This window comes from Salvia splendens, chromosome 7 (assembly GCF_004379255.2).
Source record: "Salvia splendens isolate huo1 chromosome 7, SspV2, whole genome shotgun sequence".
Taxonomy (NCBI): domain Eukaryota; kingdom Viridiplantae; phylum Streptophyta; class Magnoliopsida; order Lamiales; family Lamiaceae; genus Salvia; species Salvia splendens.
Genome location: NC_056038.1, coordinates 3,678,991 through 3,702,819, shown reverse-complemented (window position 1 = coordinate 3,702,819; position 23,829 = coordinate 3,678,991). Strand labels below are relative to the sequence as shown.

At 34.4% G+C, this 23,829-nt stretch overlaps 5 protein-coding genes and 1 long non-coding RNA gene across 9 annotated transcripts; 2 read left to right on the top strand and 4 right to left on the bottom strand.

Moving 5' to 3' along the window:
• Positions 1 to 1,909: 1,909 nt before the first annotated feature.
• Positions 1,910 to 3,358, bottom strand: LOC121741619 (transcription factor bHLH95-like). Its single transcript, XM_042134469.1, has 3 exons — positions 3,086 to 3,358; positions 2,151 to 2,576; positions 1,910 to 2,014 (listed from the first exon to the last, which is right to left on the bottom strand). The coding sequence occupies exons 1-3, from the start codon at positions 3,356 to 3,358 to the stop codon at positions 1,910 to 1,912; spliced, it is 804 nt and encodes a 267-aa protein (XP_041990403.1).
• A 6,090-nt stretch (positions 3,359 to 9,448) lies between these two features.
• Positions 9,449 to 11,080, bottom strand: LOC121741084. Of its 2 annotated transcripts, none has more exons than XM_042133779.1 (3): positions 10,969 to 11,080; positions 9,784 to 10,440; positions 9,449 to 9,698 (listed from the first exon to the last, which is right to left on the bottom strand). In XM_042133779.1, the coding sequence occupies exons 2-3, from the start codon at positions 10,405 to 10,407 to the stop codon at positions 9,564 to 9,566; spliced, it is 759 nt and encodes a 252-aa protein (XP_041989713.1). In that variant the 5' UTR covers positions 10,408 to 10,440; positions 10,969 to 11,080; the 3' UTR covers positions 9,449 to 9,563. The 2 variants fall into 2 exon arrangements, with proteins under 2 accessions (XP_041989713.1, XP_041989714.1); XM_042133780.1 differs by having other exon boundaries at positions 10,974 to 11,080.
• Positions 11,081 to 11,887: 807 nt separating this feature from the next.
• LOC121741705 (E3 ubiquitin-protein ligase MBR2-like) lies at positions 11,888 to 12,770 on the bottom strand. The gene is made up of 6 exons (XM_042134588.1): positions 12,672 to 12,770; positions 12,526 to 12,558; positions 12,412 to 12,420; positions 12,235 to 12,290; positions 12,063 to 12,165; positions 11,888 to 12,016 (listed from the first exon to the last, which is right to left on the bottom strand). Exons 1-6 carry the CDS (start codon positions 12,768 to 12,770, stop codon positions 11,888 to 11,890), a joined length of 429 nt encoding a protein of 142 aa, XP_041990522.1.
• A 2,579-nt stretch (positions 12,771 to 15,349) lies between these two features.
• LOC121741087 lies at positions 15,350 to 15,780 on the bottom strand. The gene is made up of 3 exons (XR_006037774.1): positions 15,703 to 15,780; positions 15,554 to 15,603; positions 15,350 to 15,445 (listed from the first exon to the last, which is right to left on the bottom strand). It is a non-coding gene; the product is annotated as an uncharacterized LOC121741087 (long non-coding RNA).
• A 3,341-nt stretch (positions 15,781 to 19,121) lies between these two features.
• LOC121741086 (caffeoyl-CoA O-methyltransferase-like) lies at positions 19,122 to 20,526 on the top strand. 2 transcript variants are annotated; one of them, XM_042133781.1, is made up of 5 exons: positions 19,122 to 19,259; positions 19,346 to 19,425; positions 19,510 to 19,654; positions 19,767 to 19,898; positions 20,103 to 20,526. In XM_042133781.1, the coding sequence occupies exons 1-5, from the start codon at positions 19,188 to 19,190 to the stop codon at positions 20,394 to 20,396; spliced, it is 723 nt and encodes a 240-aa protein (XP_041989715.1). In that variant the 5' UTR covers positions 19,122 to 19,187; the 3' UTR covers positions 20,397 to 20,526. The 2 variants fall into 2 exon arrangements, with proteins under 2 accessions (XP_041989715.1, XP_041989716.1); XM_042133782.1 differs by lacking the exon at positions 19,346 to 19,425 and having other exon boundaries at positions 19,144 to 19,259.
• Positions 20,527 to 21,595: 1,069 nt separating this feature from the next.
• LOC121742656 (40S ribosomal protein S16-like) lies at positions 21,596 to 23,749 on the top strand. Of its 2 annotated transcripts, none has more exons than XM_042135858.1 (2): positions 21,596 to 22,108; positions 23,527 to 23,749. In XM_042135858.1, the coding sequence occupies exon 1, from the start codon at positions 21,665 to 21,667 to the stop codon at positions 22,103 to 22,105; it is 441 nt and encodes a 146-aa protein (XP_041991792.1). In that variant the 5' UTR covers positions 21,596 to 21,664; the 3' UTR covers positions 22,106 to 22,108; positions 23,527 to 23,749. The 2 variants fall into 2 exon arrangements, with proteins under 2 accessions (XP_041991792.1, XP_041991793.1); XM_042135859.1 differs by having other exon boundaries at positions 21,596 to 22,112.
• The last annotated feature ends 80 nt before the right edge of the window (positions 23,750 to 23,829 follow it).

The window sequence follows — 23,829 nt, the reverse complement described above, 5'->3', positions numbered from 1 at the left end:
AGGTGGGGCCCCTCCAATATTGAAAATTTTGAAACCCTTTTATTGAATAATAAATAGAGTATAATTATTCTGTTTATTTTTTTATGATACATGTAGTGTACTATATTTTGAACCCATTAGTAACATCATTATACTAATTCACATATCTTGTAGAAAATGTATTGGAAAAGTTGATTGAAAAAAAAGCTTGTAAAGCCTTCCTCATAATCTATGAAAGAAGTAGTTCACTTTATATATTTGATTGAAATGCCGAATTATGTATGAATTTGATAGGTGGGCTTAGGCAAGAAATACTATGTAGAAAGTGAACTTTTTGGAAATGAATATATTAGTGAGAGGTAGATATATATGAATGTGGTAGGGTATCATGTTTGGTGAATTAGACCACACAAATGGAATCTCACATGGGCTGTGGATCTTTTTGGATTTGTGGATGCCAAGTTGTGGTCATATACAAAGACATACATCTATTTATAATCTAGGTTCGTATCAAGGCCACCCACAAAATGAAAAAGAAAAAAATCCTATACCTTAAGACAGTGATACATTCTTTACTAGAACCATCAGTGGAGCAATATAAATTTTCCCTTTATTCCTATTCATCTTCATCATCCTAATTTTTTTCTTTTTTCTATTTATCTAAATATTTTAAAGGTAAGTTTCATTTGATCTATCTTTATTGCTTCCAATTGAGCTTACTAATTAAAAAAATCAAATATTTATATTATATTCATACATTATCTTCTTATCTAGATTTTAAAAATTATACAAATAAAAATCCATGTACCAATTAAAGCAAATAAAATTAGACATTCCATAAATATAACAGCTATTTTTCTGTTGGGCTCTATTGCAGCGGCCCAGTATGGATTTTGAATTAAACAAAATCAATGCCACCCAATTCTTATATATTTTCGAATGCCCAAGCCTTAAAAACATTGAGTTAACTAGTTAAGGTATGCCATCAAAAGATTATTTGTAATAACATAGTTTTAGAGAACAGAGGTTTATAGATGCTACTATTGATTTCTTGAGAAAAAGATTAGTCCTGAAAAGTAGTATAATTTCTTAAGTTGAATCTCTATGTATCTCCCACCCTTCTAACCTCTCTTTTGGGCCGTACGCTTACTACAAAGTACAAATTGAAATGCTAATTCGAAAGGTTTTATCTTGAAATTCCACTGGGCCATTTTTTATTTTGCATGTATTTTGTCTACCGAATTCATAAATGCTAGTACAAAAATTGCTTGTTAAAACTGTTTCACAAGGTTTAGTTTAATCGAATTATATGAATTCCCTTTGCTTTGTTGTGGTTTTGAGTTTGAAAAATCCATCGACCCAAATGCATGCTCTAAAGGCTGATTTGAAGACCTATCAGTTTCTTATCTGGCTTCATCATATCAGTAGTTTGTTGTTGTGGAAACCATATATAGATCTAAAGACAAAAATATAGTCTCCATTTGGTTGCTAAGCACTGGAGCTTTATTTTGAGCATAAGGAAACATGGATTTTGATGCCATGGTGAATTACAGATTTTGATACCAAAATATGTTGGGCATGGGAAGTGAAATATAGTGTCTTGCTGCACTTTGATATATATATATATTGAGAGAGAATTATATTTACAGATATCGGTTCAACTGTCTTTTGCAATTCAGGAAAGAACCGACAAAGAAAAGCTGAATTGGAACTTATTATTACGCTCTACTCAATTACATAAAAATAAAAACCGAATAATAAAAAAACTACTGAAAACCGGACCGCACGACATTGCCTCGCAGGCGCGCTTGCTGCTGCTGATGGGGTGGATCGGGCTCATTGTCCTATCGCGGCGGAGAGTCGGGGGCGAGGCGAGTGTGGGCCCGGGACGGTATCAAAATTCCTTCCCTGAAATACCGCAAAAAGAAATTTAGGAATTAATCCAAAGCATGAGCTCAGCTGCAACTTTCTTGTACGTTTCTTCCACATGAAATGATGCCCCCTCAGCCAACTGCTGCTGCACAGCTCCATTTGCCTGCTTAACAATTTAACCAAATAAACAAAATTGAATTGCAAAAACCACTTTCGTCAAATCAATTGCAAAAAACCCTAATTCACAAATAAAAAATTTTTAACTAATTGGTTAGAATAGCTTATAATGTCTTACTTACCCTGATATGAACCATGTAGTTTCGCAAGATGGAATCAGACGAGATGTGGGCAGAGACGAGGTCGAGGTTGTAGTTGTCCATCACAAGCCCGAGATAGGCCATCATCCCGGTCTTTGTAGGGCTGCAAACAATGCTGAGATGGGCATCAATCCCACACACATTTAGCACTACATTTGTAGAAGCCCATGAAGTGAAACTGGCCCGGCCCGAATGAGTGACCGGAGGCTGAGGCTGCTGGCTTGTCGATGCTTGATCCGCCATGAACGCCTCCCGTGATTGGCTGGTGATGCCGGGAATATCACAGCTGGCGAGATTGATGTTTCCTCCTTTAAGCTTCTTCTCCTTCTGCTTTTCGAGTTTTTCGAGGGTTTTCTGCATCTTCTTGATGTGTTCCACTGCTTCATCAACTAGGGTGGTTTTGTCTACCTGCATTCATCCAATTTTCAAATTATTGACTTGATTTTAAATTTTTTGTGTGTGTGTAATTTATCCACCACCATCTTTATTTAATTAGTCAAGAAAATGGATTCTGTGCTTTTAATTAATGTTATTTCTATATATGCACATAATATTCATTAATGAGGAGGGACAGAAAAATACTAATCCCATCTGCAAAAAGAAATTCACTAGATAATTTTGTAAAAAATTAAAAATATTTTATTTATTGTTTAGTATACATGAAAAGTATGTAAATTGTACATCCATTCAATTCCTACTATATAAAAACTGGGATGAATTAAGTTGTAGGAAAACTAGTTTGTATAAAATTGATGCTTGAGGGTTCTGAGAAATTGAGTGAAGATTGCCTCAAACACAAATCATATGAGAATTAGTATGGAAAGAAATTGATGGTGACATAACATTGAGTGTGTAACTGAATTAGAGAGAATTTGGAGAGAGAATAGTAAATTGGAGGGAGAGAGAGAGAGGGTTACCCTGGGGTGGAGTTTAGGGATCAAAGCATGGAGGCTAGCAAACATATCCCTCATCTTCCTCCTCCTCTCTCTCTCGGTCCATATATGTAGCTCGTGTTCATCGATCTCATTCCCGGCCCTCTTCTTCCCCCTGTCATTCATCAGCTGCTCTGCGCCCGTCAAGACCTTGCCACTCTCGATCAGTGTCTTCCCGCCATTGTCTTCGACTGGGAGAACTGGAAACGCCCACGACTGGTCATCGTTCCACATGTCGTGCTCGACTTCTCCGACCATGGTGCCTAGCTAGAGAGAGGTGTGTGTAGTGATGAGAGAAGGAAGGATGAAGAATGGAGGGTTTGGGTAGGATATTTTTAGATAAAGAAAAGGGTTAGAGATAGAAAAGCATTATTTGATGGAAGACTCAGTTAGAATCAACCAAAACACAAATCATATGCCTAAATTAAACGACGTTAGTGGTCCCGCCTCACTCAATAATACTCTCTCTGTCCGCTAATAAGAGTATTCAATACGTTTTAAGAAAATAATTTGTGAATATTGGTGTATGTGTTTTTAGTCTATAAATGTTGTTATTAAGGATCCTACTATGTCAAAAATTTGATTTTGATGAATTGGTCGAGTTGTGTCTCTCTAGCACATTGATTGAGTAAAATCTATGAGCATATTTGGATTCCTATACCTTAATTAACAAGTCTCCCAAATATTTAGTTATACATTGGTATATGTATTTTGTAATGGAGTCTCTTTGGTTACATCTATAAAAAACTTTTGTATAAACAAACAAATCTAGAATTCAAATTCGTTACTCCCTTTTTCCCAAATAATTAAATTTAGGAGGTGGATAAAATATAAATCACTTTTGTAAATCTAAACTACGAATCGTGAATTTATTGGGTATTAATGAATTTAAAAATATTTTTTTTATCTTTGGAAATGATTCTAAGTTCATAGTTCAAGAGAGACTATATTGAATATAAACTTTATCCAACATAAATTTAGCACTCAATTTAAAAATTATGAACTATTTTGATGGATAATAAAATTTAGATTTGAGTTTGAAATTGGGAGGAGGGAAAAAAAATTCAGTACAATTAATTTTTACTACAAATACAATTATATTATACGTTCAATATTGATGTAGATTTGGCCTCAAACCCTAAATCTATTGCTTGATGTTTCAAAAATGGCTACTAAATCTTTTCAAGAATAAAAGTTAGGAGTGCTATTTTTAGATTTGTTTAGGTTACTATATAATGATACTACTTACCATATGTTAATTTTGTACTTAAGCTCTAACTGACAATTGCTGAGGTGTATATGCGACCTCGAAATTTTCATTTAATTTCAGACAAATCGTAATGCCAATTCTAAACTTACATGCACTCAGGTATTAATGAAAAAACGTTTGGTTGTTGAAGCAAATAGTCAGTTTTTTTTTCATGTCATTTTATTTGATATTTCAAGAAATCGAAACTAAGTCTATACAAATTTACAATTATCTAAAAATAAGGTGTCGTGCAAATGTTGTATTATTATAGAAAATGTGTTACTTTTAGTTGTTTTATATCTGCATGTAATGATTTGTCGTCGTCCATTTTAAACAATATTATCCAACGGTGGAAATTCATATAGTTTTTCAAACCAATTTTTGAAATATTATTTTCACTATTAATTATAGCCAGAGGAATCGGAAAAATGATATTAAATCTTAAAGAAGTATAAGCAATCTCATAAATTAAAAATAACAATATAAACCCTTGGTTTTGAGTTTAATTAAATCAATTTGGGGAGCTGAATTCGTAGTTCATTCTTACCAATTCGTCAAACATAGTTTATATCGAAAATTTATAGTATCCTGTAATTGAATGAACAAAAGTATTAATTGTCAAATGATTGATTAATTAAGAATCCGAGGATTTCATTTATGTACATTCTAATTACTAACATGCAATGATTACTTTCTCTATAAATATGTTGACTCTTTTGTAATACCATATAATGGAAAGAGAAGCTTAAACATTTTCTCAAATTTTTTTATAGCTGGGACTGGGGCTAAATATTTCTCTGCAAAAGTATATTTTAGTTTTCTTATTTTTCAAAAGTGTACTAACGTAGATTAAAAAAAGGAACTTTAACCTACCTTTAAAAGAAGAAGAAATCAAATAGTAATAAACAACTAAAAGTATTTAAAAGTATCACTTTATACCTAAAACTACCATTTTATAACGAAACTTATCTTTTTTTTTATTTATTTAAAAATAACCCCCACTGACTGATTTATTTTTCGTCTATATTTTTTAAAATAAAGCTTATTTTTTTATTGTTGTTACTATTATTTGGATTTTTGTGTAGAGAGAAGGATGGTTGGAAGAATCTGCAAAGCGTTTTGGGTGGTTGTTGATTTTGAGTGTTTTACGGCTAATGCTTGCGTTTCTACAATCATCAAATTTTGTACATTTTCATGCCCTTTTTGACACTCTAGTAACCTCATCACATCACTTGCCAAATACAACTTCTATTGATATTACACGTTTCAAAACTTTATTTGATACATAATATATATATATATATATATATATATATATATATATATATGGAGATGATCAAAATAAAAATGCATTTAAATCCAGAAATGCAGCCCAAATCTTGGCCCTAGGATTAGATGATCTAATGGTTAATAATTAATCAAAAACACGGAAGATTATAATTAAGCAATTTTAGGTCATATTATAATATTTGGGTTTAATGTCATGCTAAGATATTATTCTGCGTTTCTGTATTTAAATCTAATTTTGCATAGATCAAAACCCCTTATTAGAAATGGGTCACTCACCCCTTAAAAGGCCTCATAAGGGTAGGGTTATCCACACTTATATAGATTAGATGAGATCTTCACCAAGTCGATGTGGGACAGAATTTAGAGAATTTAACACGCCCCCTCACGTGCCGGGAAGGACATCGGTCTTCCACTCGTGAGGTAGATAAGAGATAAAGAGAAAACCATCATCGACTTGGGCCCACTCTGATACCATATTAGAAATGAGTCACTCACCCCTTAAAATGTCTCATAAGGGGAAGGGTTATCCACACTTATATAAATTAGATGTGATCTTCACCAAGTCGATATGAGACAGAATTTAGAGAATTTAACAATTCTATCATATAGTATAACAGTTTGAAGGCATGCGTTTATTCTACCATGTGTCATTTTTTCAAGGAAAAAATAATTTAACATGTCATGTCCTTGATGTGATGTAGTAAATTAAATTTTGTGATAGTTTTGATATAAGTTTGAAAAATTAGTTATAAAATTGATATTTTACTCAAGTAATTGAGATATATTAAAAATTATTGTAAAAGATTGGGATATGAACTTTAATTAACCTGTACATTATTCATGAAGTATTTTGTTGCGCTGTATAACAGGTCATCACCTGCAAGAAACGATGCAATTTTATTAAAGTATAATATTGAGGATTCAAATATAGAATAGGATTGTTGATACATAACACATATATGTAGACATAAAATATAATGCGATACATAGTTGTAACTGAATTATATTGTGTTCATAAAAGCATTATGATGCGCTGGCTACCAGGTCAGCACCCATTAGATGATACATCTCTATTAAAGTATAATTTTATGAATTCAAATATGTGAATAATCTTATTGATATATTTACATATATGACACGATACAGAGTTGTAACTGAATTACATTATTTTTAAAAGTATTATGTCGCATTATCTAACAGGTCTTTATGAAAATATACTTTGACAGATTAGAATATGAGAATTGTCATTTCAAAATCAAGAATTTAAAAGAATAGTCGAACTAATTGATTTAACTAAGCATGCAGGCATATATATATATATAAACAAGTCACAAATTTTATCATTTTCAATTTGTCACTTGGCGAGTAAACTTGTAAATTATTTGATAACTGATTATACACATAATTTTATTTTATTAGATATAATAATATAACATTCCACTGTCATAACATTCCAACCAGAAAGGAATTTTCCTTTCTAAAATACAAAGAAAATTGAAAAAACTTAAAAGTTTTTTTTAATGAAATGATTCGATTATCGCTCGAAAATGTATATGACTCAACTGTGGAAGAATATCAGTTTTTCACAAACTTCCTTAATTTCCTATTATTACGTCTGCGGATTTAAAAATTATGCGTGGAACAAGAAAAGTCATTTTCATCTCTTTATCCCTTAATCCGGCTTTAATTTGAACTTTTATCTTTTTCATTCACTTCAATTAATGGTTTTTAGAAGATTCTCAGGTTGTCTACAATAGTTAGTCCATGCCCATATCCAAGCCACAAAAACTTATCCAGGGTCAAGAAAAATTGTCCAGGGTTAAAAAAAAAACTTATCCACCCTAACAGTGGACAAGCTCAAGCCACGAATTAATTATTTTTTTCATTCTTAGTATATTTTAATTTAACCAGAATAAAAATTATCGGACTATAATAATTTTAAAAAAATGCATAACTTCATAAAAAAACTTAAAACCAAATCTTTGTTGTATTATAGAAAGGGGAAAATTATACAACGAAAATTATCGAATATCACGCTCTGCCCCCTCCCCTACGTGCCCAGAGCTCTTCAACCAAATCAGCCTGCAGTGTCGTATGTGATGTTTCCCTCCGCATATCGGTGGACCGTTGGATCAAGTATTCATTAGTACGTGGTACACCCATCTGCAGGGGGTGGTGGCAATACCGTGACTTGTACTAGCACCCTCTTCCGGCGCCCAGCGCTCTGCATCAAATCCTTAATCATCTATTATCATATTGTGCAATATGATACATGCATACATGATGTCAGCGACATCATTTTCGTGCCAAACTCATACCCTCACCTCGGATCGTCTTGACAAACACGGGCCAACGAGGGTATATCTCATTGGCCAAATAGTATGCCATGTTGTACTGTGTGCCGTTGGCCACGAATCTGACCTCCGGACCCTCACCCCGGCACTCGTCATTGAAGATATGAGACGACTGTAGAACGTTGATGTCGTTGTTCGACCCTGCGATACCAAAGTACGCATGCCAGATCCGCAAACAGTAGTCAACAACGACTTCCAGGATCATCGTGGGGTGTTTCCCTTTAAATCCAGAAGTGACTGCCCCTTCCAAGACACCAAGCAGTTCCTCCACTCCCAGTGCATGCAATCGATGCTGCTCAACATCCATGGAAAATTGTGCACCCTCCCATGCATATCTATCAATCTCTGGCATTCATCAGCATTTGGCTTCCGTAGATACTCCGAACCGAAGATAGCCTCGATGCCCGTACAAAACTGTCTCAGCACCTGTAGGGAAGTCGTTTCACCCATCTGTAGGTATTCGTCGAACATGTCAGCGGGTCTGGCATAGGCAAGCTGCCTAATTTCAGCGGTACACTTCTAATACGTCGACAATCCGAGCCGGCCCCTGGCATCACGTCGAAGGGTGAAGCACCTGTACCGCTGGGCCAATGACGTCGCTATATGGATGATGAAGAGCCGCTGCGACATTCTGAATCGCCGACGGAAAATCTCTGGCGGATAACGGGGGTTATCGCCAAAGTAGTCTTCCATCAGCCACCGGTCAGCCCCGGCATGGTCATGGCTGATTATCCGCCGATGATGGATCTGCCGAGGGACCGCCGCCGCCGCTTCCTCGTCAGCTTCACGTTGCACCTCTTCAACTAGTTCATCGAACGCCCAATAGATCATTTGTTGATACTCATCATTGGTATTCATTTTTTGAAAGTAGAATTGAGATAGATTGAAAAGAGCGGAGATTAGAATGGGGTAAAAAAATTGAGAAGAATGTGTATATTTATAAGAAATAAATAAGAAAAAAATGAAACTTGGCCTGAGCCGCGGCTCACACCCATGAGCCTCGGCCAGGCCGTCTGCTCATCTGCTTGTCCTCCACTATAGGAGCCGCGGCCCGGCCAAGTCCCATGCCCGAGAGCCGCGGCTCCCTCTTGTGGATACTCTTATACACTCTATTCTCCTCAAGAGTTGTGTACAAATTTGGGTGTAAAATGTAAGTACTCCATAATTTCTGTTAATTAATATACAATCCTTTTGAATCAATCCATCACTAATCCAGATATATAGTCCGTTGCAAGAGGAGCATCTGTGTTAGCAACTACTAAAATTAACATGAAGAATTTTTCCTATTAGAAATAGTTATTCGAATTATAAATTTTTTGCATGCAATTAAAGTGTCGTTGGGCTTAAATTAATAGGCCCAAAAAATGGCAAAGGACGAAGGTGCGAAGAAGCGGATAAAAAAAACAAAAGAAGAAGCGTTAGTTTTAAACGCGTTTACACTTAGCAACACCACGTCAGCGGGAATCAGTTAAAACGGTTATCACAGCTCTTGCATAATGACCTTAGCAATGAAATGTATTGTATTGATTTTAACATTTAATTTACATTTTCTTGATTGCTGCTATTTCCATCATTCAATTTCCAAGGCTTTTCTTATGCAAATTGGACATGTGTTCTTCAGTAGCAACCATTTCTCGATGCAACTCTTGTGGAACTCATGCTTACAATCCAATATCCCAAGATCATCTCCTTCATCATAATCCTCCTGAATCAATAACATTCACATAAATAACAACAACACTTGTGTAATTATAATCTCTCAAATAATAAAAAAAAGGCATGGCTCTAACCAGACAGATGCTGCATCTTTCCTTTGTATGCTTCCGCTCTTTCAAACGGCCGCGAATCTGTTCCTCACTCAGTCCAGTACTCCACGGATAGTCACTTATCCACTCCTGATTTCCGGACACCTGAGCAACATTTCCAACTAGCCTTGGAGCTAAGTTTCTGAGAGGAGTGAGGCGTAGTCCACGAGTACTAACTCCAATACTTGTATACCATTGTTGATTAGAAGAAGGCACATGTAATGATATAGATAAACTTCTTGAGTCAATGCCACCGACACGTAAATGAACACTATTCTGCAATAACTTCTTTACCAGCTGGTTGGACTTAAATGTGAAGCGTCCAGAGAGTAGTCTACCAATTCCACTACTTGAACTCGGTTGATCAGAAGAAGACGCACTTGATGATGTAGTTAAACTTCCCGAGGCAGTGCCACGGACCAGAATCTCCTTTTGTGGCACAGCATCATCATCGAAGGTTTGTTCTTGCAGGTTACTTGTGCCAACGTTACTTCCGTCATGCCTGTTACCATCAGAAGCCAAGCCATCCACAGCATTACTGCTAGGAGAGCCTTCCGGTGAGTCCAATGCTCCGAGAAAGGAATGATCCTGATTTGTTTCCCCTTCCATTGCAGGAATCTCGGGACTTTTTAGACCAAAACACTGCAGAAAAGTTAGAAGAGCTGCAAAGTAGTAACTACTCTAGAAATTTAATCACACCATCGTTTCTTTATAGCAACGGAAACAACATGATATTAATGTATACTTTCATCAACAGAACATACTCCTGTCAAACATCCTTACAAACGATTTGCTTCACCATCCTAACTTCCCATCGATGTACGAAATCTATTAATACACATGTAACCACTCAAGAAAGCACGAATATTCAAGAAACATATAATGCAGAAACGAAGGGGTGTGCGTTAAGAACTTGAAAATAGAAACAGATAAGTTAAGGCAACGACAAACTACTAATGCCAATAAATTTAGAGGAAATTGGGAGTACAACATTGGAACATTACTGAAACTCATTTGCAAGCATTTTTACACCAATTAAAGCAAAAACGAAGATCACTCTCTAGCTCCACATATAAAATCTCAATCTCATACGATTTCCCACGCAAAATCAACCAAACACTAAGTCGGAAAACAAGATAATAACATTGAAAGATGGGCCAGCGCTTAAACCTCACAGAGTAAAGACAGTGATCGACGGCTTCCTTTTCCAATCGTGGATAAATTTGAGTGCTATCAATTTTCTTGAATATTGCAGCATAAGATTATATGGCGTAGAGTTGATCTCTCCGAAATTGTGTTTCCGCTTTACAGAGACTCCCTTTTCCCCTTTAAATAGAAAGTATATTCATATTTGGCGCCAAACGACGGTTATCAAAGAAATGAGTGAAGAAGAGCGTCTCTATTTGGAGTTCTTTTTTTTAAAACTTGTAAACAATGTGAGTTTAATTAGTAGAAGAGGGAAAGCATAGTTAGTTACTAATTAGTACTAGTAGTGCTACAATATTTTCAGTATTCATTATGAGATAGATTGCAGTTAAAAACACAATATAATATGTTCAGTATTCATTTTATAAACTTAAATTATTCGGCCAAACTGAAGCTCCCAATTATATTTAGTAAAATTTGTTTTCACTCCTGATTCTTGAGATTATAACGGGACTTGTTGAAATTACTATTTTTAAATTTAGTAGAATAAATAAAAAAAGTTAACAATAAATCATTTAGTGTGAAATAGAGAAATGTGCATCGTTAGAAATTACTAACATGGAATTTTCTTATTAGATATAGCTATGGTAATTTTAGGAGAAAACAGAGTATTTTTTATGGGAATTTTAGGAGAAAACATTATGCGTTACCACTTGTAAATATAGTAGCGGAATTTGATGAAAATGAGACGATATGCAAAAATGTGTTCATTATCAATATTTATTGGAAATACTTACAATTTTTTTTCACATGCAATAAAAGGTGCTAAAAAGCGGAATAAATAATCAAAGAAGCGCGTGAAAGCGGTTATTACTAAACCGGTGTTTGCAGTATTATCTTAGCTATGAAAATTGAAATGTAATCTTTCATTCCCATCGTTTGATTAATTTACATTTTCCATGGCTTTTCTATTGCAAATTGGGCATCTGTTCTTCAGTAGCAACCATTTCTCGATGTGGAACTCGTGCTTACAATCCAATATCCCGAGATCATCTCCATCAACATAATCCTCCTGAATCAGTGCCACCAGATTTGCATAAATAAAGAGTAGTTCTAACCTGACAGATGCAGCATTGTTCCACTGACTCCAAGGCTCCGTGCTTCCGCTCTTTCATAGAGGCTCGAATCATTTCCTCACTCAGTCCAGTACTCCCATGGCAACTGTTGCACAACATGGATTTGATGAACTGAATTTTATCATGTTGATTGAAGACTAATTAAAGGATTTACCGCAGGCTCGCTAAGATCAAGCCTCGTATCTCCTGAAATGAAAAGGGGAGCTGATTCTGTAATGTGCCAATTATGAGGAACATAATCATATCATAGTAAAATAGTATACAAAAACTGGTTGCAAGACACTGCTGAGAAAGAGATGGTTCTCACTCGTAAAAAGAATTTAGATCAAACCTCATGAATCTGTTGAAAAAATAAGAAATGTTGTACTTAGACAGGTTGACATGGAGTACATTTCATCACCATTCCCCCAAAATATGGAGTACTAATTAAAAGTAGGCTGCTTACCAGTCTGTCCTGACCAGATGATTCTTCTAAGGCCTGATACGAGGGAAAGGAATCCAAGGAACATGATCATGTCTGGAAGATGCTGGAACATAATTCAATATTGCTTAGGACTTGATGTTTCTGACCCTAAAAGTGTTGTGAACTACCTTGAAGAGCATTCGACTCTCGAGATGAACCCCCAGATGACTTTGTACAGTGAACTGGTACAGGACTTGTAGCAGTACAAGGTTGAGGAGGCACAGCATTTCTCCTCGACCCCAAGATAAAAAGAATGATCAAACCTGCCTACTCGACAAATTTAATCACACCATCATTTCTTTAACAACATGATATCAATGTATACTTTCATCAACAGAACATACTCCTATCAAACAAATCCTTACAAATGATTTTATTATGATTTGCTTCACATGTTATACTCCTTTTTTAGTCTAAATCTATAGTATAGTACATGTTTAACTACTACGCCATCGGGCAATAGCTACACAAGAAAGCACGAACAAATCAAGAAACGTACAATGCAGCCAACAATACTCCACCATTGCAGAATCCAGATAAAATTAAAGCATTTGAGGAGCATTACTAAAACTCAATACTATACATTTGCAACTAACTACAAAAACGAATATCCCTCTTTCCATGTATAAAATGTCAATCTCATATGATTTCCCAAACAAAAAAGATAAAATGAAGAATAAACCAAACACTAATACCAAGAAATTGGGAGAAATATATTAGCAGGGGATGCCGATGCACTCACGAGTAAACACAGCGATCCAAGGCTTCCTTTTCCTTTCCAAGAAATCCCCGCAATTGCGTTTCTTCTTTTTCAGTGATCCCTTTTACCCAGAAATTTTGATTTGGCGCCAAACGACGGTAGGGGAAAGAAAAAGAGATGACTAGATTTGAATTTAAATATGCAGCTCAAAAAAAGATCATCTCCATTTGTTTTTCTTTTATTTGTAAGTTTTAAACAAATTAATTTTTAAATAGAATAAGTGGAGGATTGAAAAAAGGAAGTTAATTTACGTATAATATCATTATCGTGTAATTTTTAAATTAGTACATATTGTTGTGATTGCATTATATTTTCCATTAAAAATAGGGAAAAGATAAACGTATATAAACTCTACATATATACTGTCCTTCATTTTTTTAGTTAAACCGAACCGGTTTTATTATTAATAATATTATTTATTACTAAAATATCCTTTATTATATTTTAATCTTAAAAGAAAATTTAAACATGATATTTATCAAATCTTATTGAATCTCCATGTCTATTATATATATATATAGAGGGATGTATTCATTTCCTTTTCCTATATTTCCTCCTTTTTCCTTCTTAATATCAGCCATTAGATTAGAGAAATGGACGGTCAAGATCAACATTGGGTAATTAATCCCGTGTTGCATTATTTGTCTTATTTTGTGCATTATGAGGGTACAATAGTAATCTAATAATGGCTGAAAACCGCTACGAATAATGCACCACATGGTCACGAGTAATGCATATAATTGACTATATAATGCACAATATGTTAACTGCAATGCATACGAATAAGATGTACCATGTTATGATGTTTGGACACACGTTTCTTGTTTCCCCTAAGGGTTTAATAAGCTTAGGGGCTAGGGTATAGTACGTAGACACGTATGTAATCTTCACATGGTAACGAGTAATGGATATAATTGACTATATAATGCACAATTTGTGAACTGCAATGCATACGAACAAGATGTGTTGTGTTATGATGTTTGACACACGTTTCTTGTTTCCCCTAAGGGTTTAATAAGCTTAGGGGCTAGGGTATAGTACGTACGCATTAATAACAAATTATAAAACGATACGAATAATTCACCAAATTGTCACGAGTAATGGATGTTATTAACTATATAATGCAGAATATGTGAACTGCAATGCATACGAATAAGATGTACCATGTTATGATGTTTGACACACGTTTCTTATTTCCCCTAAGGGTTTAATAAGCTTAGGGGCTAGGGTATAGTACGTAGACATTACTAAATGCACGTATGTAATCTACAATCCATTGATTAACCCATATACACAGTACCTCTAATAATGCATAATATACTGAGATAATGACAATTAACAGCTACATAATGCACTACCTAAACCAAATAATGCACATACGTATATTCCAATAACAACAATTTGTTAGTAATGTCTACGTACTATACCCTAGCCCCTAAGCTTATTAAACCCTTAGGGAAAACAAGAAACGTGTGTCAAACATCATAACACAACACATCTTGTTCGTATGCATTGCAGTTCACATAAACTCAAATTCTGTAATTTACTCTTCAATTGCAGTAGCTTGGTAAGAGCTAAATGTAATTTTTTTGAAAATTTCGAAACAAGAAAAAAAGAAAGAAAGTACCCCTCCCCACTCTCTGCTGTTTCCGCCCTTGACTATATTCATTTTAATTTTATAATGTATTTTAACCCATTGATTATAATTCACCATACGTTTTAATCCATTGAAAGTAGTGGTTGAGGTCTTGAGGAGAAAGAAGTTTATTAATAATTCAAACTTAAAAAAAATATGGAAGAGAGAGGAGAGAGAGAGATGAGGGAAAACTGCACATACATTTCCTCTCTCTGCTACTCCATAAGCTAACATGGCAAAATGTAGAAGAGAGAGGAAAAAAACTGCTCCATGTTCTGGATTATTTTATTACAACTCAATCAGCTCTTTACAAAAGCTACTATGAAATACTATAATTAAGAATTTGATTAATATTGATAGTTTTTTTGTTTACATTTTCTTGATTATTCTAGCTGCTGCTAATCACCATCACTAGAGTTTTCTATTGCAAATTGGGCATATGTTCTTGTTTAGAATCCATCTAGTGCCTGCATTCCAATAATATTCGATCCCTTATACTTTAAAGCCTGCCAAACACAAGAAGATGATAATTTTAGTAGCATGTTTGAAAATCTCATGATTTTGACTTGTGATTAGTAAATAATATATACTCCTTCAAAGACAATGACTCTAACCAGACAGATGCTGCATCGTTCCTGTGAATGCATCGAACAAGTTTCTCATGCTGCACAACACGGATTTGATGGACTAAATTATGTGAAGTTGATCGAAGGCTAAATTTACAAAGCATGCAACAGCAAATCCAGGATCAAAGGCTGCTTACCAGTTCAGGTGGATGAAAAGGGCGGATGTGATGTGAGGGAAAGGAATCCAAGGAGCAGAATCATTTGTGGGATTAGTGCAACTCCATTCAACTTGGATATAATTTAATGGATCCATCATTTTAACATTTTTTCAGTTATTCCATTAATTTAGATTAATTTGGAAGCCAGCTTTCATATTCTAATTTTCATACTAAAGTCAATGTTTTTGTTTGTGGTATTTAAATTTGTAAAAAAAATTATGACTTTTGATTTCTAGATCATACTACATAATTTCCTCCTAAATTTAAATTAATGGCACAATTAAGAAAATGTTAAAGTTATGATAAAATTATCTACTTTTCAAGTTGGAAAATTGACTAGAATTTGACAAAACTTCATTTGTTGCCTTCCATCCCTTACTATAAACAATTTCATTAAATATCTTAGTCATCAAATAACAATGTAAAAACTTTTATCTTGATCACTTTCTTAACTTTGGATCGTAATTTTCTATCTCCGGTTAATCATTTTGCTATATTCTATTTGGAAAACCAAACCCGGCCCTATTATTCAACTTTATTCTTTTTCCACTACTCTATTAAAGTTTGTAATAAATAATTTTTTCCACAGTTACATTGACTAGTTTGTAATAAATTATTTTTTTCAACTATTACATTGAAGTTAGTTTGTAATAAATGATATTTTCCACAATTACATTTAAGTTAGTTTGTAATAAATGATATTTTCCACAATTACATTGAAGTTAGTTTGTACTATAAGTTATTTTTTCCACAATTGCATTGATAGGATGAGTCATGAAACTATACTTAAAACAATCCTATTACAACATGCAAGCCTTTAAAAAGTGAGAAAAAAAACTTGATTTGGGAAATGACAGAAGGTGAGAGTAGGCACAACAGAGTGATGCTCTCTACCAAGTACTCCCTCAATCCGCAATTAGGAGTCTCATTTATGGGCGACACGGGTTTTAAGAAATGTTAAGAAAAATTAGTGGAAAAAAGTTAGTGGAATAGGGGCTCCACTTGTATATATTAGTTTTAAATGAAATGTGAGTGGAATGAGTTAGTGGAAGGTAAGATCCTATTACCATTTATGGTTAAAGTGAACCGGGACTCCTATTCGCGGATGGACTAAAATGAAAAAACGGGATCCTATTCGCGGCCGGAGGGAGTAAATTCTAAAGCCAAATGTTCATTATTTTATGAATTGAGGTGAATTTGATATATTTATTTAATGTATAAAAAATACAGTATATTCTGGAGACAAGTGTGTATTCGAGAGAGCAGGAGGCGACGAAGGAGCTCAGAGAAATTACTGCAAAGCATCCAATGTTAGTTGATTTCGACTGATTTTTTTTCCTCTTTTGTTGTTGTTATATGTGTGATTTTCTAAATTGTGAGTGAATTAAATAGGAATAGGAAGGCTACATCTGCGGATCAAGGGCAGTTTTTGAGCATGTTGTTGAAGCTTATGAATGCGAAGAACACCATGGAAATTGGTGTGTTCACTGGCTACTCTCTCTTGGCCATAGCCCTCGCCTTTCCCCAAGATGGAAAGGTTGGGTCCTACTATACTGCATACTAAAATATGGACCATTAGATTTTCAGATTTGATGTCAATAATCACAATGTGCGGTCCTACATTGTAATTTTCAGATTTTCAGATTTTCAGATTTGATGTCATTCTAATTTTCATATTAAAGTTTATGTTTTTGCGAGTGATATATAAATTTGTAAAAAAATCATGAATTTCTATTTCTAACTCATATATAACTCCCTCCTAAATTTAAATTAATTGAACAATTGACTGTTTTTAAAGTTACAGAATTGAATAGAATTTAACCAAAATTCGTAACTTTCATCCCTTTCTATAAAAATTTGGGTACAGAATTGAATAGAATTTAACCAAAATTCGTAACTTTCATCCATTTCTATAAAAATTTGGGTGACTATCTTATTCATCACATAATAACGTAAAAAGTTTGTCTTGATCATATATTAACTCTGGATCGTATTTCTATCTCGAGTTAATCATATTCCTATAAGCTATTTGGAAAACCAAACCAGGCCTTATTATTCAACTTTATTCTTATTTTTTGAATGAGTCTATGATTATATTAATTACTACGGAGTGTATTTGTAATAAATTATCATTTTCCACTATTGTATTGAAGCTAGTTTGTAGTAATAAATTATTTTTTAATAAATTATCTTTTTCCCCTATTGTATTGAAGCTAGTTTGTAGTAATAAATTATTTTTTCCACAATTACATTGAAGTTAGTTTGTAATGAATTATTTTTTCCACAGTTGCATTGATAGGATGAGTCATAAAACTATATCTACAGATTCTTCCAATTTCATTGGTTTTCTTAAAACAATCCTATCTGTAAAGGGTATATTAGTAACATGCAAGACTTTCATGTGTATTTTTGTCTGAATGTGAACTAACCAATGCGTATAAACAAGCCCAACATCATAGATTCATAATATAGGTTTAGAGCATCCGAAATGGGCGGACGATGGCACGCCCGATGGCGACCGCGATCTCATCGTCGACCGCTGCAGCCCAAGCTCCGGTCCCGGTAGAGCTCCCGACCCAGACGGCCACCGCATTTGAGTCGTTAGCAACAGCGTCGATGGCAAGGACGATGTTGCAGACGCACATGGCCCTCAAGAAGTGTACCGACCCCGACGAAGCCGAATATCTCCGGGCGTTACTCGATGAGCTGAGTCGGAAGTTAGGAATTGGTCCGACTTAGTTTTTTTTATTATTAGTTCAATGATGTAACTTTTTTTATTAAAACTTCGGCGTTTGTTATTTAGACCGTTTTTTATTTACTCGTTACTTGTTATTTGAAAATAGTTAAATTAATTAAACAAAATAATAAAATGATGATGTGGCGCCGTAGGGCGCGCCTTAGGACGTCCCATTGCAGGTTGGGAGGTAGGAGGATAAAACTGCTGACGTGGCGCGCCTTAGGGCGCCCCATTGCTAATGCTCTTAGGCTGCAGTTTAATGAATCCCTAAACAAGGCATTATCACTACCTGCTTAAGAATTTAAGATACACGGATTTCATGTGTTTTTAGAAAACTCTTGCCACAAAAACACACGCTTTTAAAAAAATTAGGAATAATTTCCATTCGTTAATTAATGAAAATTTGTTATGAATTAACCTTATTGAATGAATCCATTTTCTTTTCACTAAATGCTTGCACGCCTTGCTAACGACTATTTTAAAGCTATGACAATACTAATAATAAATATTGATGTGATTTTTTTCTTTATTAGGGTGATAACAAATTTGTTAGTTATACTTCACAAAAACAACGTTGATTAAAATACAAGGTGGCAGGCATCACAACTTGCGTTATAAACAAGCTAACCATTAACTCATCAAACTTCTATATAATTACCTTTTTTCATCGCAGAAATAAGGAAAATCCATAACTCAAACGTGAAAAAAGAAAAAATTGATTTGGGAAATGGCAGAATCTGAGAGTGGGCACAAGAGTCTTATGCACAAGAGTCTTCTGAACAGTGATGCTCTCTACCAAGTAAATTCTAAAGAAAAATGTTCATTATTTTTACTAATTGAGGTGAATTTCATATAGTATTTGTTTAATTTATCGAAAAAACACAGTACATTCTGGAGACAAGTGTGTATCCGAGAGAGCACAAGGCGATGAAAGAGCTTAGAGAAATTACTGCAAAGCACCCAATGTTTGTTGATACGGATTAATTTAACATTTTTCGTTATTGTTGTTGTTGTTATTGTAAATTCAAAATTGTGAGTGAACTAAATAGGAATAGGATGGCTACATCTCCGGATCAAGGGCAGTTTCTGGGCATGTTGTTGAAGCTTATGAATGCGAAGAACACCATGGAAATTGGGGTCTTCACTGGCTACTCTCTCTTGGCCACAGCCCTCGCCCTTCCCCAAGATGGAAAGGTTGGATCCTTCTATACTACAAACTAAAATCTTTACCATTAGATTTGATGTCAATAATTACAATGTGAGATCTCATTTTGTATCTTCGTAATAAATTATAATTAATTAGCAGATATTGGCTATGGACGTTGATAGAGAGAACTACGATTTGGGTTTGCCGGTCATTGAAAAGGCTGGCGTCACACACAAAATTGATTTCAGAGAAGGCCCTGCTTTACCGGTTCTTGATGAAATGATTAAAGATGTAAGTCTACATATTAACAAAATGAAAATCGTTGCTAATAGAATGAAGATAGGAATTAAATCACAATCTATTTGCATTCTTATTTTATTCCCTCCTTCATTCCATTGTACCAATGAATGTGAATCACATTATATTTCATCATTCAATTTTATCGTATTAACATGAGTGTTAGTGGTGTATTTTCTTGATTTCTTCTTTTTGCAGAGCAAGAATCATGGGACGTTTGATTTCGTATTTGTGGATGCCGACAAGGTCAACTACTGGAACTACCACAATAGGCTGATAGAATTGGTCAAGGTAGGGGGGTTGATCGGGTACGACAATACCCTATGGAACGGGTCTGTGGTGGCCCCACCAGACGCTCCAATGCTGAAATACATTAGAGACAATAGAGATTCTGTGTTGGAGTTCAACAAAGCTATCTCTGCTGATCAGAGGTTTGAGATTTGCCAGCTCGCCATAGCTGACGGGATTACACTGTGCCGCCGTATCAGCTGATACCGCCTCATATTATGAAACTGTTGGAGTACATTTTCAAGTTATGTGACTTGTGGCTTCTTTCTAATTTAATAAAACCGGTTATTGTTACGTGGATTAATTATATATAAAAAAGTTATTTTCAGTTTAATAGCTCTTTTTTATTTTTCAGTATGATCCATGGGTCACGAATATTATCACATTTAAATTAAAACATTTCCTTCTATAGTTCTATGTATACATTTTTCTATTTTGTTAATTTTGTATGTTCTTGTAAATTTGCATTTTCTATTTCCGTAAATTATCCCATTACTATTTTATACTCGATTTTCTCGTCATTATATTAATTTATTTATATAAAACATGACTCAGACACTAACCTAACATTTACAATAATATTATCCCTTTTTCAAGTCAGTTCCACATTTATCTAATACTCCGTTTATTAAAATCAAGATAAAAAAAATATATGGTTATTTCATCTCTTAGCGATAGTTATATTTTTCTATTTTAAGTGGTCCATAAAATTAAACGTCTTCCATTATTAATACTCTAACTAGTTTCATTTTCACTAATAATATTAGCTTACTATCTTTCATATAACATTCAAAAAGAAATATATAAAATTCATATATTTTAACTTTTATACACAGGATAATAGTTATTTGAGCTATGAAGTATAGTCAAATTCTTGTTTATCCCATTTCTTTTAAAACTAGGATACTAAATTTAAAATTTTAATTTTTCTCAATTGTTTTATTCAAGTACAAATCTACATCTTTTGGAGATGTAAAAACGACAATATTTCAACAAAATGATGAGAGAAATAAGAAAATAAAGAAATATAAACAAACAAAATTACTATTTTTAATGAAATACATTGCTTTGAGCATCATTACAAAATGACATTTTATATATAAATGAAATAATTAAAAAAATTAAAATTTTATAATTTAATATTAATAATTCAAAGGTTATAATGACATCAAAATTTGATCAAAATTCACTATTTAAATAACCATTACTACTCCTTTATAAACAAAGGCTACTCTATATTTATGCATAGCATTTAGAGAGCAATATGCTTTGAAGTTTAAAGAGCCCAAGATCTTTCATTGTTAATAACCCAATTAATTTAACTAGTTAGCCCAATATATCAAGATAGGCCCAAATCACAACAAAAGGGTAAATAAGCAAAAGTGATGGTATTTAACCTAATCAATTCATCAAAACCCTAATTCCCAATTCCATCACAGTGTGTACCTCCGCTCCCCCAATCCTCCCCAACCATGGCGGCCCCGACCCCGACCGAATCCGTCCAATGCTTCGGGCGCAAGAAGACAGCCGTTGCCGTCACTCACTGCAAGCGCGGCCGCGGCCTGATTAAAATCAACGGAGTTCCGATCGAGCTCATCCAGCCGGAAATCCTCCGCTACAAGGCGTTTGAGCCCATCCTCCTCCTCGGCCGCCACCGCTTCGCCGGCGTCGATATGCGCATCCGCGTGAAAGGAGGCGGTCACACCTCCCGGATCTACGCTATCCGCCAGTCTATTGCCAAGGCACTCGTTGCCTACTACCAGAAGTACGTCGATGAGCAGTCTAAGAAGGAGATCAAGGACATTCTCGGCAGGTACGATCGTACCTTGCTGGTGGCTGATCCCCGTCGCTGCGAGCCGAAGAAGTTTGGAGGTCGCGGTGCTCGTGCGAGGTTCCAGAAATCCTACCGTTAAAATGTTGGTAGTGTTTGCGTTTTTTTATTGTTATAATCGAATTTTGGTTGAATTGAATTAAGATACCTTGTTATTATGTTTTGAATGTTTGGAATTTTGTTCCTGCTTCCACCTGAAGCTTTTTTGTGAGAAACGCCTTCAATTCATCTATTAATAGTTTTTGACATGGGAGTATTAAGTCCTATTTGTTTTCCTTTTAAACATGATTCTACCATGTTGCATTGGTTTCCTTTTAAACATGATTTTGTGTTCATTCTTAAAAAAATTGAACTTGATATACTTTCTAGTCATCCTTATGTTGAACTGAACTTGATTTTGTTCATCTTTTTTAAAATCATAGTAGTATAACAATAAGTCTGCAATGACTACCAATGTTGTTGTTACCTTTGCATTTGGTTGCCCCTAATACTGATTTTTGTGTTTGAGACTTGCATCTTTTCATTAGAAGAAGAAATTTGCTGTATTTATGGGCTGAGAGAAATGTTTCATTGGTGGGTGCTTTTCTTGTTTATGTAATGAATTTGGTTGCTACAATACGTGGCGAGTGAAAATTATTTCTGATCTTTTATAATGACTCCTAGATTGGCAGTAGTGTTTGTCTTGTGGAAAAATGTCTTATTGCTAAGACATTTTTCCAATTTCTTTTTGTGCTGGTAATGTGATTTTCCGAAGGTGTTTGTTTGTTAAGAATTATGTATAGTTTTTGTGGGCAGCTAAGAGAGTAATAGGAATAAACAACCTTGCAAAACACTGCGTTCTTCATAGACAAATCTATTGCAATATAAAGGAGTGGGCCTCAAGCCCACACCCTGTTTCGCATATATGCATATCATAACTTACCTACTTATATAAGCCTTCAAATCGGCCTTGTTTAGGTACTACTACAAATTAATACCTCAACAATTCTCACATCAATTTAATTAATTTATCGTACAGATGCATTGATTCCTTTAGTTAGAATCCGTATAGAGTTTTTATTGCTTTTAATTCAGTAAGTATTCATTGTAATATGTTCTTTTTCCTTATTCCAGTTATCTCTGTTCTTCATCTCACCTAACTTTAAATAGTTTGTGCTTAATAAAAATATTTTCACACCATATCAGAATGGGGAGTGCAGATGAAGTCAGATTTAAAGCTGCTTATACAAAATTAAATTGCAGATGAAGTCAGATTTAAAGCGGCTTATACAAAATTAAATTGCAGATAAAGATTGACCATTAGCTGTCAGACTTTAGCTCTACATTAATCACATTAATCACAATCATAGTCCATAGATACCATCTTATTTCATAAACTAGTATTTTTTAATTATTTATTATTCATAAACTCTAATTAAATTTATTTACTAATAAATATTATTTGACCACCTATATATGAAGCCACTGGAACTTATGACATTGATTGTGCTTTGGTTTTTGCAGTTCGTATCTATGTCAGCCGAGAAATTGCATTCCACACAATCAATGGCGGACCTGCATGTATGTACCGAGGGGCTTAAGCTCCTAACAAATTTAATTTTTTTACATTATTCTCGTAGTCAATTTTATGTAAATTGTAATGTAAAAGCCCATACCAGCGACCGTTATCATCTAAAAATATATTTTCGAATAAATATTACTAGTAAAGAGCCTCTACTAATTGATATTTCTGCGTCCGCCCCTGAATAGAGTGAGATGATTTGGCTCGTGGTCAAGACATTGCAACGACATGTGAGCACGAGAGTA